The following is a 16,655-nucleotide window of genomic DNA, read 5'->3' as shown; positions in this document are numbered from 1 at the left end:
AGTGTAATTACTTTGAGTGGAAAAAATTAATACCATTGAAAATCACCAATGTGACATTAACAAATTAATTGGTAAATAAATGAAATTCCCAGTAGCAATTTTTGGTAATTACAAATGTGTAAATTAAACATTTCAATTAATTCCTGTACTGCGGACGTCCGGGCCAACATTTCCATTAACAAATCATGCAACAGTTAAAATTTGGAAGCGTGACGTTTGACCTTTCGCCTTCGTCGCCGCCCCCGAAACTAACTTAGCAAGAATCCAGCCGAACGCGAAACAGAACCATCTTGGGCAGGAACAATTCGGCGAATTAAGAGGTCCCAGGTCTGCCGGCATATCGTCGAACACCACCTGAATTATTCCAGCACATTAGGAAAGCTTATCACAACACAACTTCCAATGAAACTAACCAACCGCTAAACTAGTTTCGGGAAAACTTGATGCGACATGGGCACGAATGACGCGATTGAAACTCCAAGTGGAACGTGAAGAGTTTCGGCGAATATCTTGGCCCCAGCGGAACTCATTAAGGGAGTCTTTGAATGTTTCCGGTCCGGCTGATCCGAAACGATTACCATTGTAGAACACATAAACGATAAAAAATAAAATCCGGGTACGATAACGAGCTGTTCCGGAGCTATCAATCAATTAGCGTGAGCGAGCGGCGTTACCACCTGCTTTTTTACCGGACCCGATCCGGGGCGAGGGCGAGTTATCCGGTTTGAGGTTTTTCGCTGTGTAGCATTTTTGTTTGATCCGTCAGGATTAAATCCGGGATTTTGGGAGAGGTCACGGCTGAATTTTTTACGCGCAAAATGGGGCACCGTGATTTTTTTTTCTAAATTTTTATTTTTTTTTGGGGTTGTGCCACGGAAACTTCTCCGGTGAAAATCAAAAGATGAAGGAGCTCATCCGAGAAATATATTTTATGGGTGGTTTTTTTTGCAGGAATATGAGGCGCTCGTCGAGCTTGTGAAAGCTCTTAGTATGTTGATCTCATGAATATTATGAGCTATTTCTGCTGGAAACAAAATTAATATAAAAGATTTTCTCGTGTTGCCGTAAAAACTTTAATACAATTTTCGTAATCTATGAAATTCTCGAGCGATCCAACGCCGCCGTCATTTTTGTCGTTTTAGCGCCACGTCACAATTTAAGATAAACGAGACAAATTGGCTGCTCTTATTTATTTAACACTTACAAAGTGGAGATTTAATGCTGGCGCATTATTCGTAATGATAAATAAATCCGGCCTCGATGCTGTACCCTTAAGAGCGCACGACAGAAGTGAAGGCTTCTATGACGTTCGTAATTGATTTTAAGTATTAATACAAGAGATAAATAATTAATGAGTCATATGACGTCATAGTCAATAAAGGTGATTTTTGCAAATCAAGCGAAGTGTCGCTTTCGTTGTTCTCTGGCACGAGCCTGATGACGATTTTAGCGTGTCGCGTGACGATTTTAGCGTGTCGCGTGACGATTTTAGCGTGTCGCGTGACGATTTTAGCGTGTCGCATGAAGCTAGTCGGCTCGTCTAATGATCGAATAAATTTGACAATATTTAAAAGGTTATTAATTCATTACAAGATACATTCAATAGTTCTGGTTATGGATTTAACTTCAAAAATGAACAAAAAGTAAAGTTAACTGAAAACAAACAACAAACTGAAACTAGAATTTACCAGATCTATTTAATGAATAAATTTAAATAATTACAGTGTTTTATCATTTGATTAAGTCCTGGAACAATCCGATGTTATCGTGTGAAAGCATTTCGTACATCAAATGTTTTAGTTTAATTCCAATAAATCCGTCATTGTTTGGAAATTAATCCGTGATGTGTCTATTATCGGTGCAATTTTCTCTATTATTCCTGGAGCGACGATGAACAGCTAGTTTTTGATAATTCCACAAATCGTCCAATTGTTCGACACAATCCCTAATGTCGCATCCAAAGCCAAATACATAGATATAAAAAAGAGCCAGCGAGGAAAACCTCGCCTTGCACTTTTCTCCCGTTTTCCCCGAACGAATCCAATCACGTTATCGCAATTGCACCGGCCGACATCTCCGCAGGTCGTATTTCACGGCGCCGCCATTTTGATAATCGAAGGCGAGCCGGACTTTTTATTCCAATAACAGTTCCGTCGGAGTTGAGGAAACAATTACGTCCACAGGAATTGTCCGCAAATTCGCGCCATAAACCCTTCCCCCGACAACTTTAACTATGTCCTTAATGTCTCCGAAGTTCCGGCCAAGTCTTCGTCTCCGAAGATCTGTCGCATAAAGCGCCGTAATTCCAGACGAATTACTCATCGACGGTGCTAATAAACTTTAATCAACAGTAATGTCCCCGGTGCAGTTTCGCGTTTTTCTTAGAATTGTTTGTGAGGAGTTGGTTGGAAATTTGCCAGTGTTGCAACTGGAGAAGGTAGATTCAAAGGCAAACGTTGGATGGAACAAACGCGAAGAGTTTAACTCATAATGTACGAGCCAAAAAAATAAAAAATAAACAGTTTTATTGCTATCCCCCACCACTTTCCTTCTCTGTTCTTTCCCTCCCCTTCGCTTCCTCAAAGCTATTTCGAGATGGTCCGACTCTACTCTCTCTCCTCTTCTGAATTCTTCTACTATTTCCATGTTCTGTTCACTATTCCGTAATCCATCACTGTTCCCCCCCCCCCCGCTACCTATGTAGGTCCATTCCCCTTCTTCGTCCCCTTGTTTGTTCCCGTTCAATACCTCCCATCCATTTTCTTCAATCCATTCCATCACAGTCTCTTCGCATCTGCATTTTCCACCTTGTCTCTGGATTTTCTTTTCCACCTTGTCTCTGGATTTTCTTTTCCCATCCCCCTCTCCTCTTCCCAATTTCTTGCTCCTCTTTCTCCTATTCTCCCGTTGAAGTCCCGTCCCAAGAGTATACGATCTTCCCTGTTTTATTTCATTGCGTCTTCGACACGTCTTCTTGATGTCTTCATCTCTTTACTGTATATTGTCATTATTTTCCACCATTTACTGCCTATACGAACTTTTCTTTCCATGCATCCTTCTTCTTTTCCCTTTTATTGTCGCTTTTCTTAATCTTCCCTTTTTCTTTTCTCTTTTTGCCCCTTGACCTTCCAATTTGTACCCTTTCGGTAGCGACTTTCCCCTTTGTGCTTTTTTTCCGGTTTCCGTTTTCTGTGTCCATCTACCTTTTTATTCACCTTCTCTTTGTATCTTTTCTCGCCGGTTCGTCTTCTCTTCCTCTCTCCTTCTTCAAAATTTTTTTTTCAGTTTCACCCGAGTCGCTGATCCAAATTCGGCGCGAAGGACCAAAGATTTGTGGTGCATTGCTTCCCTGCGAGAGAATTTTTAAATCACGTTCTCTTGATAATGCATTTTGAACTATTGTAAAAAGTTGCAGAGAACTAGCAATGACAGTTATTGGATCAGCTTGTGACTGTCAACGTACAAAACATCAAACAGTTGTAGCATGTTTTATTTAGCTCTACAAATACAAACGACACCATTCCGGATATTATCGATCAATAGGTGGAAAAACGTTTAGATGGTACTCCTAAACGATCAACTCCCACTTGGGCCCGGGGCCGCAGCCCCCGAGTGTGTTAATCCTCTTCGTCGAACTGTTTCCTCTCAAAACACGCCTCCTTTGTACCTCGACGACGGAATTGAGAATGCAAATTGCAATTGTGAAGAAAACACAATGATCCAGTTGTTGCATCGGCGGGGCCGACTCGTCCAAGTTAATTTCGTTAAAACAACTCGTTATCCGATTGAAGTGGCTGTAAATTAATTAAATGTTTGGAATATCCACAGCTGGGGTGGTTTTCCTCACTCCTATACTTGCAAATGCCCACTTAATATTCGATCCGACTCGATTCGGAAAAATTCACCCCCGCCCCGTCGCAGGGCGAATCGAATTCCTGATGCATGCCGCGGATGGTTCGCAGTTGGCTGGGCACCCGGATCGAATTCCGGGGCGGTTCATCCCATCTGGCAGGAATTTTAATTAATGACGTCGCTAATAAGCGAGTGCTGATTAGGCATGACAAGCTAGTTTGCATTTTCGAAAAAATATTACGCCCCCACCGAGCTAGCAATCGCGAGATGCTGATAGGACAGTTTTTAGTTCTTTGCCGCGCGCTTTCTGTCTTATTAATCCGGCACAGAGAGGAAGTCTTTGTGGGACGACGCTCGGAGATCTTGTCTGGATTTTCCGCAAACAGAAATATTGCGGTTTGCCTCGACACCAGCCGTACTGAATATCGAAATCTGGAAGTTTACGAGTTGAGAGTCGTTTTACCGGCGACGTCGTAAAATTTTTCATAAAACACAGTTTGCTAATCTTCTCCGGAGTTTCTCAAACAAGTATCGCAATATTTACCCGGCGCGTCTGCCTTTTTTTTCTTCGTTTTTCTTGGGAGTGAAAAATTGGGTGGAGTTTTCCTCGCTCGTAAATGCAGCAACGGATCGAGATTATTTCGGGAAAGTTTTGCATAAGACCGCTTAGGAAAGCGAGAATGGACACGTTCAGTTGGTGCAGTCGTATTACCGCACTTAAAAACTAGATGTTTTTGTTTGCTGCAATAGATAAAGTGAAGAGAGTTTTTTATTGGAGTTGTCGTAAAATTTTTCATTAAGTTTTAGCTGCAGATGCTGTTCGATGCTTTTAATAAGGGATCTTATTCATTTATGTCCTCTCATAATTCTTAACGAGACAAAACGAATGTATTATTTTTCTACATCCTTAGTTCTCTCGCCAAGCATTTACAATCTAACCAACATTAACATTCTCAAAACATAAAAACCACTCCATTATCATTTTGTTGAGTTCTTTTTAATACTTCATAAAATATTTTCAGGCGATAAACGCTTCATGAAAGAAATTATTTTCTTCAGACGTTTTTTTTTATAAAAATTCACTATTTCAATTAACTTTTTTATGAAAACTTAAATAACATCTAGGTATTTAGGTAATGATTACAACATAGCTACAAAATTACAATAACGTCCACCGCCTTACTCAAGGTTCGATTGTTGGACCAACTTTATTTCTGATATAATGATATTATATTGTAGGTCTTACAACTGCTTAATTCTAATTCCAAAAAGCAAGAATCTATTTGTTTTGTCTAAATGGTCATAGTGGAATAGGTACCGTGAGATCGAAAAAAAAATTAGAGTAGGCGCTGACCAAAAATTTCAGTTGGCAATTCGCAATTATCTGATGTCAGAAATCGATGTCAGTCTTAAAAGTTAGGTTAGTGATTTTTTGAGTTTTGTGTGACCTGTACATAAAAGAACTTCCTCAGCTAGTGCAATGAAACAATGATATTTAAAACTCCCGCACCTTTATTTAACGTCAACGGTGAGCACGGAGCATGCGCACGCCGCTTGTTTGTAAATTGATCCAAGATCCAAGGATCATCGATCAATTAATATTATCCAGAGAGGTTGTTGTCGGCTGTGGGGGTTTTTATTGTCAAGGGGTCATTTCATGCACAACAGACACACGATAGAGAAAAAAGTGCAAATCTTTTTTTTAAGGATAAGCTGAACTGTACCAAAGGATAGGTTAATTTCTTGGGTTAATCTCTGCAATAATTCTTTGTTCACCCTCTTCAATATTTTCAGCTGATCTTTTTGTCGGTCGTCTACTGCCTTTTTTGCGCAGAACACTACCTGTTTCCAAAAACATGTTTACGCATTTGTAGGCTCTCTGGACAAGTTGTTGGTTAAGTGCCTTGAAAGTCCGGAAACTTTTGTTGAAATTCCTCAAAAACTCGAGGCGTCGAATAGGACCCAGCCTTTCTCCATTGCTGAAGAAACACTGGACAATGAAAATTTGTTGCTCTAAAGTGAACATATTGTACTCAATTGCCATTGTAATGACATTTGAATTACATTTTTACGTGCTGCCAACTGAAGTGTATTAATCATGGCTATCTCGATTTTTTTTTTATTTTCGATCGCACGGTAGATCCGTTCGCCATATTTTTACCGGACAATGTAAATTGTGATTTTGAGGTTTCGTATATTGTTTCCATACCTACAAAACAAAGCTAAAACTGAATTCGTTGTTTTCCATTTACAATACAATTTTTACAATGGGAATATAGAATTTCCAGAATATTTAATCATATCTGTATTAAATAATAAAATGTATTTCGTTTTTCCATTTTGTGTAGTTCTCCTAAATATAAATGTAAATATTTAATAAATTAATGTCCTGTTCTCTATTATTTGTTTTGTATGTCTGAAAAAATAATTGTAGTTTTGCAATTTCAAATTCACCAATACACAGTTACTTCAGTCTCACTTTTACACATTTTTGGATAAAGCGCTCACTAAAACTCGCTTAGAGTTTACTAAAGCTCGAGTAAAGTAGATTTACTCAACACATCCATCATTTCAACGTGTAAAGGAAACTTTCAGAACTACATTTTTTTTTTACTTATTGCTATAGTTAAGAACTTGAAGCTTTTCACGTAATTTTCGTAAAATTCTTCATAATGCAGATGGTGTCTAGGATTTTTAATAACGAGTCTAACTCGTCCAAAAGCATGGAAAACTTTCCAAAAGTTGAAGTCTACCAGTGTACAGACAACACCAGTTTTATTATTGCTTGTATAAAATCTCCTTTGAGACCTAAACCTCTTGCAAAAAAATGTTATAGATCGAATGAAAAGTAACTGTAATTGAAGCCATTTTCAAAATGAAATAGTGAACAGGTCAGGGCGTGCCACACAATAACAAAATAAATCGATAAGTACTTGGGGCAATTTCAAGCAAGCATCAAAGAGATATTAAAGCTTTTTACCCCGCCCATCCACCATTTTTCTGTTTGAACATTTCTGCTCATTACTTCGGCTTGGCGCTGTTTGTTGTAAGTCTCGTGTGTAACGGTTACCTCGAACAAGAATAAACAGATCACAAATAATGAATGTTGCGTATTTTCCGTCAAAGCTCTGAATCCGATCTAAAATTGAAAATTGATAAATAAAAGGAGGTGTTAGTGACTTGCATCGTTCAGAGAGTACCTCACGGTTCCAGTTTAGGCCCAACGTTATTTTGGAAGTACATTAGCGGCTTTGCACGCTTACTACCCGAGATAAATGCAACGTTCTGTGTTGATATTATTGCATTTGTTTAACAAAAAAAAATATTACCTTGTACAAAAGTATTGTTTCCTTTGATCACTACTAGATATCCAATAAAATGTGTGTAAACAATTCGAATTTCATATTTAAAGAAAAGGGATTTGTCCGGCGCATCCAGCATATCGAAACTTGTTCCTTATGTTTGTTATTCATTAAGCTCTATTTTAATAGATTTATTTACTCGCTCCTGCAGCGAGTACAGTATAACGTGTGTTTAATGCTGCATTTCAGTTGTACAAATAAACAAATCACCCTCGAGGTATCTGTCCGGAATAATGGAAGACAATAAGAAAATAACTGAATAATAACTCGGTGGAATTACCGCATTTGCGTATACGTCTCTGTGAAGCACTGTGTGGAAAGTATAATTTCATGTTTTTGCATATTATTTCTTGAAGTGAAGAGGAAAATAAATGCAAGAGTGAAATCTTTTTATTTGAACTGAATCTTCCTTAGCAAACTGTATAACTTAAACTTTCCGCAATGAGTACATTTTTGATAAGCATGTTCATTTATTTAAATACATTTGTTATTCTTTCTTCCGCTTAAGAACAGAATGTTTTACAAAGTGCGGTTTCAACAGAGAATGTTACCTAGGCAACACAAATTCACATCCGTGATGTTGCTTGTTGCATTTATAGCAAAATCGTTATTTTAACATGTTAAAGACTACACATAAAGCATAATATAAATTGCATTTAACATCACAACGATTTAAACCTGTTAGCGCCGACTGATTCTGTAGCTGTTTTAAAGCTTCAAATTTTTATTTTCATGAAATTAATCTAACTGCAGTGAAAACGATTTTATTAATTGAAAAATAAAGGCAATTTTATTGCCCGGATTCACCCTTGGGGTGACGGTGTTATTATTATAAATAATAACACATTTAGTAAAATGATGATCTGAATACAACTTCTTGCAAAAAATCTACGTTTATTTTTATATTTTAATATCAGTAATTTTTGTATCTTCATTTCTTCTCTCTTCTACTCTCCTAGTTCTGCAAGCTTAGTTAACAACACCATTTTTCACTTATTCTTAATTGTTTTCACTTCATTTCTTCACTCTTCTACTCTCCTAGTTCTGCAAGCTTACTTAACACCATTTTTCATTTATCCTTAATTGTTTTCTCTTCATTTCTTCTCTCTTCTACTCCCCTAGTTCTGCAAGCTTACTTCACAACACCATTTTTCATTTATTCTTATTTTTTTCTCTTCTACAGTCCTAGTTCTGCAAAATACGTTAACACCATTTTTCACTTGTTTTTTTTTTCTTTTCATTTCTTCCCTTGTATTCTCCTAGTTTTGCAAGCTTAGTTAACAACACTAATTTCCATTTATTCTTTTTTTTTTCTCTTCATTTCTTCCCATTCTACTCTCGTAGTTCTGTAAGCTTAGTTAACAAAACCATTTTTCATTACTTCATATTTCTCTTCATTTCTTCTCTCTTCTGTTCCCCTAGTTCTGCAAAGCTTAGTTAACAACACTAATTTCCTTTTATTCTTTTTTTTTTCTCTTCGTTTCCTCTTCTACTCTCCTAGTTCTGCAAGCTTAGTTAACAACATCAATGTTCATTAAATCTTAATTTTTTTCTCTTTATTTCTTCTCTCTTCCACTCTCCTAGTTCAACAAGCTTAGAACAACACTATTTTTCATTTATTTTTATTTTTTTTTTAAATTTTTTTCTTCTCTTTTTACTCTCCTTGATCTGCAAGCTTAGTTAACAACACCAATTTTTATTTATTCCTATTTTTTCCTTTTCATTTCTTCTCTCTTCTACTCTCTTAGTTCTGCAAGCTTAGTTGACAACACAATTTTTCATTTATTAATTTTTTTCTCTTCACTTCTCTCTCCTTATGTATTCTTTATTTTTTTCTCTTCATTTCTTCTCTATTCTACTCTCCTAGTTCTGCAAACTTGGTTAACAACACCATTTTTCATTTATTCTTAATTTTTTTTCTCTTCATTTCTTCTCTCTTCTGCAAGCTTAGTTAACATCACCATTTTTCATGTACTTTTAATGTTTTTTTTCTTCATTTCTTCTCTTATACTCTCCAAATTCTGCAAACTGAGTTAACACAATTTTTCATTTATTCTCCTTAAATTTTTTCGCCATTTCGCTTTCGTTCCTCTCCGAATCTTTCCCCTTCGCTGTCTCGTACCCTTTCACGTTTTTGACCGTTTCGTACTTCCTCAGCCACGTCCACCCTCCGGTCCCACCCCACGCCCGCGACCAATTTGTCACCGAAAACAATCGACTAACTTTAGACAAATGGAGGACGACTCAATTTTCGCGGCGCCATTTGCGATTCAGTTGTCATCCGTCCGTAACAGATGTCGCTGTCATCATAAACGCATTAAGCATCCGTTTCGCCCGCAAGAAATGAGCTTAAACTGGGCCGTAAAATGTTCCGTTCGAACGAAATTTATTCCCTTCACCGGAGTTGTACAACAACGCACAACACACACGCACAGATCTAATCGCGAACACGACGCTTGTCACGGCTAGACCGTTTTGCAAAAAGTCGCCGCCGACCGTAAAGTTATGCGCATATTTTTCCACCCCCAGACGAGGGTCTCGGTTTTTTTATCCTGTTAAAAAAAATCTGCACTCGCCGCGCGATTTGCGTGGCTGTGGGGGTGGGTGGGATCGATACGTTTTGGACAGTTCCCCCTTCTTCTGTACTTCGATTTTGGAAGTTTCCAATTTCGGAATTGTCCAATTTTGGATTTTTCCATTGGGATCGAAGTAAATGTGTAAGTCCGTTGGAAGTCTCCTGTTTTCAGATCTGAATTGAGCGGCAGGTGATAGAGGGAAGGGGGATGAGATTGCAAACAATTCCGTCGTCCATTATAGCAAATAAGCGTCTTATATTTTAATGGAATTCTCGAGGAATTTTATTAGTTCGTAAATGTAATGGTAAATCTACGTCTCAATGGGCAATTGGAACTATTAGTGAGTCTGCGTTACTCCTTGGAATCTAGAGAGATTTGCAGACATTTATTGTCCTTAAAGAACAAAATGACAACCGCGACTGAATTGGAATTGGAAACCGGAATAACAAGAAAGGTTTCATCAGTCGGTTTGGTCCATTTTGCCACAGCGATGGGTACGGCACAAATCCGTAAGAGGAGCATCCAATTACAAAAAAAAAAATAATAATTTCAGCAATTCTCGACGTGTAAACAAGCGCGAATTACGCCGCAAAATATTAAGGGAAAAAGAAATCAAAGCTGCCCGAAAGGAGCAACACCCCCTTTTTTTCTCTCATCGCCCAACTCGTTAAAATCGCATCAGCCGAGGGCAAACCGCCTCTAGTTTAAACAAAATCCGTAGAAAAATAGAGAAGCGCATCCCCCAGCGATCGGGTTAACCGTCAGAGAATCCGTTAAAAATTACCCCACACCCCCTGTTTGAACAGGCTCGGGTTTCCCCCGGCAAAAAATCCACATCAGAAGTGGGATCAAACGGATCGGTTACGCACTACGTACAATTAGCGGCATCGTTTAATTGAGTGCGGCGTTTAATCTGGACGTTTTTTCCAAAGAAAAAGGAATGGGGGCGGGGGAGCGCGCGTAATTAGTTTGACGGGGCGGGAGCGATGGGGTGGCGTTGTTTTTTGCGCGGCGATCGTTTGCGGGGATCAGTCTGATAATTCGAAAGAAGAATATGTGATTCGACGCCATCTTGCCAACATGGCGACAGATCTAACCTTGGAAAATACTCGCTTTTTCTGGAAAAATAAAATTTATCTCAGGTCAATAGACGACAGTGTGGCGCTCATATTGCGCGCTCCTCCGATTAAGCCGTCTCTTCGTCGTTGAAAAGACGCCATTCGTCCATTCATCCCTGCGATTAGCCCTTTTAAAGTCCACGAGCAATCAGAAATCACTCGCTCAATTATTTTCGTGTCCGACGAGTACATTACGAGTGCTGTCGAAAAACTAAAAGGCCCAACACGACACCGCTCCCTCAATTGCACCCGAACATTCGAATGTTTGTTTTCCAACCCACCCCCCATTCATTTACGCGAAATATCAGTCCTTTTCACCCCCGCAAAAAACGTGTTACGCACTGTTTTTCCCCCTTCCAGATTCATGAAAATTGCAAGGCTTTCCGTTTATTTTTTTAACTCCCAACTCCATCGCGATAAGCCCTACCATCCACCCTCTCCGGCAAACAAATCTGCCGGCGTACGTGATTTTTTCAAGCTGGGGCGATTTTTTGCGTCTGCTTCTTGTTTTTACAACAACGTCGGCTCGAGGTCTCGTTTTAAAAGGGACTTTCTCCATGATAATAATAATAGTGCTGATCGTCATAATCCGGTGGGATATTCGACGAGGTGAAGAGGAATAGTGTCGAACGACTGAAAAAGAACGAAGAAAAGTTATTCTCGACTCGGACGTCGAGTATCACCACCAATAAGAAATCTGCAAGAGGCAATAGACACGCAGAACGTAGAGACAATGAAACAAATCAGACAGTGCCCAGTTCGTGCCTGTTTTGGTAGTGGCGATCAAGATTTTCACTGGAGTTACACAAGGATCTGTACTGGGACCAATCCATTATACAGTATACAATTTATCTTTACTCTCTGATCGTTGAAAAATGAGAATACTTGGTTGTGAGACAGCAAATCGACGTCTCCAGGTTCTCTATTGACCCCTTGACCATGACAGGCAAGAGTCAGTTCGTAGATTGGTCCGTACAGTTTCTCGGCCACCTGTCAAATTGATCCTGTAACATGTTACAAGATTCAGTGACGTTCTGAAAGTTTTATCTCTTTCTGATTTCTTAAGCTCCAGTTTTTGTCATCGATGATGGTTCACATCAGTACGAATCAATCTGCGACGCGACTTCCATCTCACACGTCGGACCCCCGCGCGAGTTTTATTCATTGAAAAGGGGGAATACTCGGTGATGAGACAAGTTAACGTCTACGGATTTCCTATTGATCTCTTGACCATTACAGACAAAAGTCAGTTCGTAGATTGATCCGTACAGCTTCTCGGCCACCTGTCAAATTGATCTAGTAATATGTTGCAAGGTTTAATGACGGTTTGAGGATTTTTAGCTCGTTGTAATGTCCTAAGCTCTAGTTTTTGTAATCGGTGACAGTTCACATCTGTACGAATCAATCCACGACTCGATTTCCATCTCACACGTCGAGTCTCATTCATTCATTGAAAATGGGGAACACTCGGTCGACATCTACTAATTCCCTGTTGACCCCTTGATCGTGACAGACAAGAGTGACTTCGTAGATTGATCCGTACAGCTTCTCGGGCTACCTGTCAAACTAATCTACTAACATGTCACAACATTTAGTGACTTTCTGGGAGTTTTGGCTGATTTCGATTTTTCTAAAGTTTACTTTTTGCAATCGATGACACTTCATATGTGTACGAATCAATCCGCGACTCGTCTCCCATCTCGCACGTCCAATTCTAGACCGAGTTTCATTCATTGGTCCGATGAGATTTCCCGGACGTGTGTGCGTGGTGTTATGTGCAAGTTGGCAGCGCCGAATGAAATAAAGTCGAAGAGTACAACTTTTCATCTAATAAAGGCGACTTGTTATCCTTCGGGCGAGAATTAAACGTCGCTCGCAGGACATCTTCTCGTATAAGTTTTTGTGTCTCCCGTCCGGAGAATTTATTTGAGCGCGTCGTTAATTGCAGACGCACGTCACATCTTGTCCCGATGAGAATGTTTTTTTCGCACGCCAGACAAAAGAAACCGCACACAGGGCCCGACAAGGCGAAATTAAAAATAATAATCAAGACGTTATTCGAGTCGAGGGGGCTAAAATATAGCCGCGGACAAATCAACTTAGTGGCTTTTTTAATTCCCACTTTCGGCACGAATTTACTCCGGCGGCGGGGAGACGGTCCTATAAAATCCGGTTCATGCCTCCACCGGGAGCAGTCCTTACATATAATCGCACTTTCGGAATCGTCACAGGATGGAGCGACGCCGGATAATGCACGTCGACAAAAATTACAGAACGACGGAGCGCAAAACGGGACTGGTAATTCCCCTAAATGGACGCGTCCGATGCGCAACGGTTGTACAAAGTGATCCCGGTTTCATCTAATTAATCCGTGGAGGACGTGTTTTATGGACTCGACCGGCGCGAATTGAATGTTATTGTTGACCGAAGCTCTAAATTGACAAAGTCGTGATTAGTTTTGTGCAAATTGGCCAATTAGCGGTCGGAAAAATTGACAGTTTGGCGGCGAGGATCAGACGAATGAAAGGGCGGAGGTGGTGTTGCAAAACAGTTAAATTGAAGGTGCGAATGAGGCTCCAGTGGGGGTTCAGTTTTGAAGCAAGCAATTTCTTGAGTAATTATAGTAATGACCTTCTTCTTTCTTCTTCTTCTTCCTTCCTTCTTCTTCTTCTTCTTCCTCTTCCTTCTTGTTAGTAAGCAAGTTGCCTGTTCTTCCTTCGGTTCTTAACTCCTTAGTTAGATATCGTCCCACCACCTCTTTCTTGGTCTTCCTGTTGATCTTCTTCTTCGTCTCTTGCGATTTTTACGTCTGCGTTGTCTGTCATTCTAAATTCTGCACCAGAGATGAGTCTCTGGTTGGGAATGAAATAGTTTTGGGTGTGTTTAGGGGTGCTTCCGTGCGCATTGTCCCCGGATTGGCCGTGGAAGTGGGGAAGTCGTGACGCTCGCTGAAAGGTGTCTATAAATTGCAGCCACGATTTATCACCCCTTTGTTACGACGTTGATACGGAATAAATCCAGTCGAAGTGTTTTCCCGTGTACCTCTTTAATACCTTCAGAGTTCCATCTTGGATTCCGGAGTCGGTCGTCGTCCAAAGAAAACACGACCGGAGGCTCGCCTCGGCGATCGAAACCGTCCCCGATTAGAAACACCGAAGCAATCTCGTAATGGGCCTTGTGATCATTACGATTGCTCTCGTTACGCGTACAGCAACAAGTGGTCAACGGCTCGCGCCATTTTTCCGCTTCGGCGGAGGCGGCGAGCGATCGGCACCGGTCGGAGTAATTTATTCGAGGGTGGCGTTCGCGGGTCCGTTTAAGCAAAAACCACCATGTTAATCCTCGTCAGGAAAACGAAGTCGGCGTACCAAGAGTTATGTCAATATGAGCCGTGCCGCCTGGCGGCGAATCGATAAACCACACCGAGGCCACGCCCCGTCCGACGGTGGCGCCGCGAAGCGGCAGGCTGGGTTTCATTTTTCGGGATTATTTCACCGGAGTCCGGACTGCGGACGGGCACTCGTCGCAGAGATAAATCTCATTATTGCACACCCAATTAATTTGTACAGATTTCATCCGGTCTTTGACTTTAACAGGAGAGTGGCGACGCCGGCCGGGCGGAAGTTGCGCACCAGAGAGGCGTCCCATACTGGAGATTTAATAATAACCGGACTAACTTACATCGAAACACAATTTAAAGTTTGATATCGTAACTTCCATGGATTTAATTCAATTTGGAAGTGTGAAGTGTCGGAAGGATTTTTTGTTTGTCGAGCTGCTGCCACTTGTACGATAGTTGGCCGGATGGAAAGTCTCCGTCTTTGCCAGAAGTTCGCCCGACATTAGCAACTCCAACTGGAAAACAAACGCGCTTTCCGTTTTTTTAAATATCAAGAAAGACTTTAGACTTCCATGTGTCACATGAATATAACTCCTCGGCTTCGATGTTTGGATGCAGAGAAGTAAGCTTAGCTTGTTGTCTTCTTTGACATCCTTGGAAGTTTCTGATAAATATCAGTTGTAAACATTGTGAAAGTCGCAATCGTGAACATTTTATTTGGGAATTATCTAATTTTTTTTCGCGTGTTTTTCACTGCTTTCGCAACTTTCATCTAATGTACCAGTGATAGTAGGAAAACAAGTTTCAGGTCTGTGATTCTTGTTTGGGGCAATTCGGGGATAAGGGGAAGGTGAAAAGAAGATGACAAAGATCTACAGTATTTAATCTAGAGCAAAAAATAGCAACTAAAAGAAAAAGATGAAATGGAAAAGTAGAAGTTTTATTTATAGAAATGAGAAGCAGCAAGAAAACAAGAGAATTCATGGAACAAAGATAAGAATTAGGAATGCGATACTTGACAAAAATCAGTAGAGAATAGATTGTAGAAAAAAAATTGAAAATCGTTGTTTTCAATACATGTTTTCCGTTATGAGTGGCATTAACATTAGTTTTATTTAAAATTAAAAAAAAAAAAAACAAATCTAATAAAACAAAAACAAGACAAAAAATATTAGGAGAAAATGAAGAAATTGGGACGACATTTCGTCTTCCATTACTTTCTACTGATGACGTCGTGGTTAATATTGTTATAACAAAATAAGAAAAATAATGAATGCCGTAAAGAGGAACAGAAAATGGCTGAACAAGAAAAAAAATTAAGAAAATCAAAGATATTTAAATTTAAAAAAAAAACTAAATCATCCAATTGTTACCTATTATGATCATTATCATTTTTTACCATTTAGTTATCAATCGTGAATGTTCAAAAGCAGTATTTTTTTTTACTTTACTTTATTTTGCCCTACGGGCTTTAAAGGATTCCTATACCTTACACAGTTCTAAATAAACTTACAATTCCAAAAATAATTCTTTTTTTTTTAAATTAACATACATTTTCTTTTATTCCCCACCCCTCTCCTTCTCTATCCTTTCCCTCCTCTTCCATACCTCTTTCATCCATCCTATCTCTCTTCCGTCTTCGTTCAGTATTTCTCCCCGTTCCTTTTCCTCCCTCTCTCTCATTTCACCGCATCCTCTCCACATGTGCTCGATCGTCTCTCTCTCCTCACGGCACATCCTGCACATTCTTTCCTCCTCCTCCATCCAGTACTTGTTCTCTCTCTCTTCGTTCCCACATCTAAATCTCGCCATCATTTTCCTTTCTTTGGTGCTCTCTCTCCCCAGATACACCGGAACATCCTCTGTCACGCGCCTCTCATACCCCCTGTTGTACCTCGATTCTCTGATTCTCTCCCTTCTCTCTTGCTTGTCCGTATCTCTGTCCCTCTCGCTCAGCTCCGCACACATCCATCTTCCTTCCGCTCTCACTCTTTCCACTTCCTTGCTGGCATACCCGTTCCTCCTACAGTACTTCTCTCTCTCCTTCTCATCCGCGTTCTTTTTCTTTTCTCTATAGCACTCAGTCAGTATCCTGCATTCTTCCCTTCCGCCCATTCTGTCCTCGAACTTTGCCGCTCTCTTTCCCGCTTTTACTCTCAGCTTGCTCCTCTTGCACTCTTCCCTCACTATGTACCCTGGTGTTTCTCTGTCCACTCCTAGCACCCATCTCAAATATTTCTCTTGCACTCTCTCCGCCTCCTCCTGTTCCTTCCATCCCCATATCTCTGCTCCGTACATCAGCACGCTCTCCACCATGCTCTCGAACATCATCATTCTCCTCCCGAACTCGCCTCCTCACATTCTCTCTCGTATTCCCCACACACATCCAACTACCTTGTTCGCCTTC

General features: G+C 40.2%; 2 protein-coding genes across 4 annotated transcripts in view; one reads left to right on the top strand and one right to left on the bottom strand.

The window, feature by feature from the left end:
* Nucleotides 1-16,655, top strand: part of LOC138129820 (potassium channel subfamily K member 17-like) — a 142,067-nt gene that overhangs the window by 80,944 nt on the left and 44,468 nt on the right. The window lies entirely within an intron of this gene.
* On the bottom strand, nt 13,496-16,582 carry LOC138128231 (RNA-binding protein 25-like). Its single transcript, XM_069044422.1, has 2 exons — nt 15,979-16,582; nt 13,496-13,701 (listed from the first exon to the last, which is right to left on the bottom strand). Exons 1-2 carry the CDS (start codon nt 16,580-16,582, stop codon nt 13,496-13,498), a joined length of 810 nt encoding a protein of 269 aa, XP_068900523.1.

This window comes from Tenebrio molitor, chromosome 4, assembly GCF_963966145.1.
Source record: "Tenebrio molitor chromosome 4, icTenMoli1.1, whole genome shotgun sequence".
Lineage (NCBI taxonomy): Eukaryota > Metazoa > Arthropoda > Insecta > Coleoptera > Tenebrionidae > Tenebrio > Tenebrio molitor.
The sequence above is the reverse complement of the archived record's forward strand: the minus strand, read 5'-3'. Positions and strand labels throughout refer to the sequence as shown.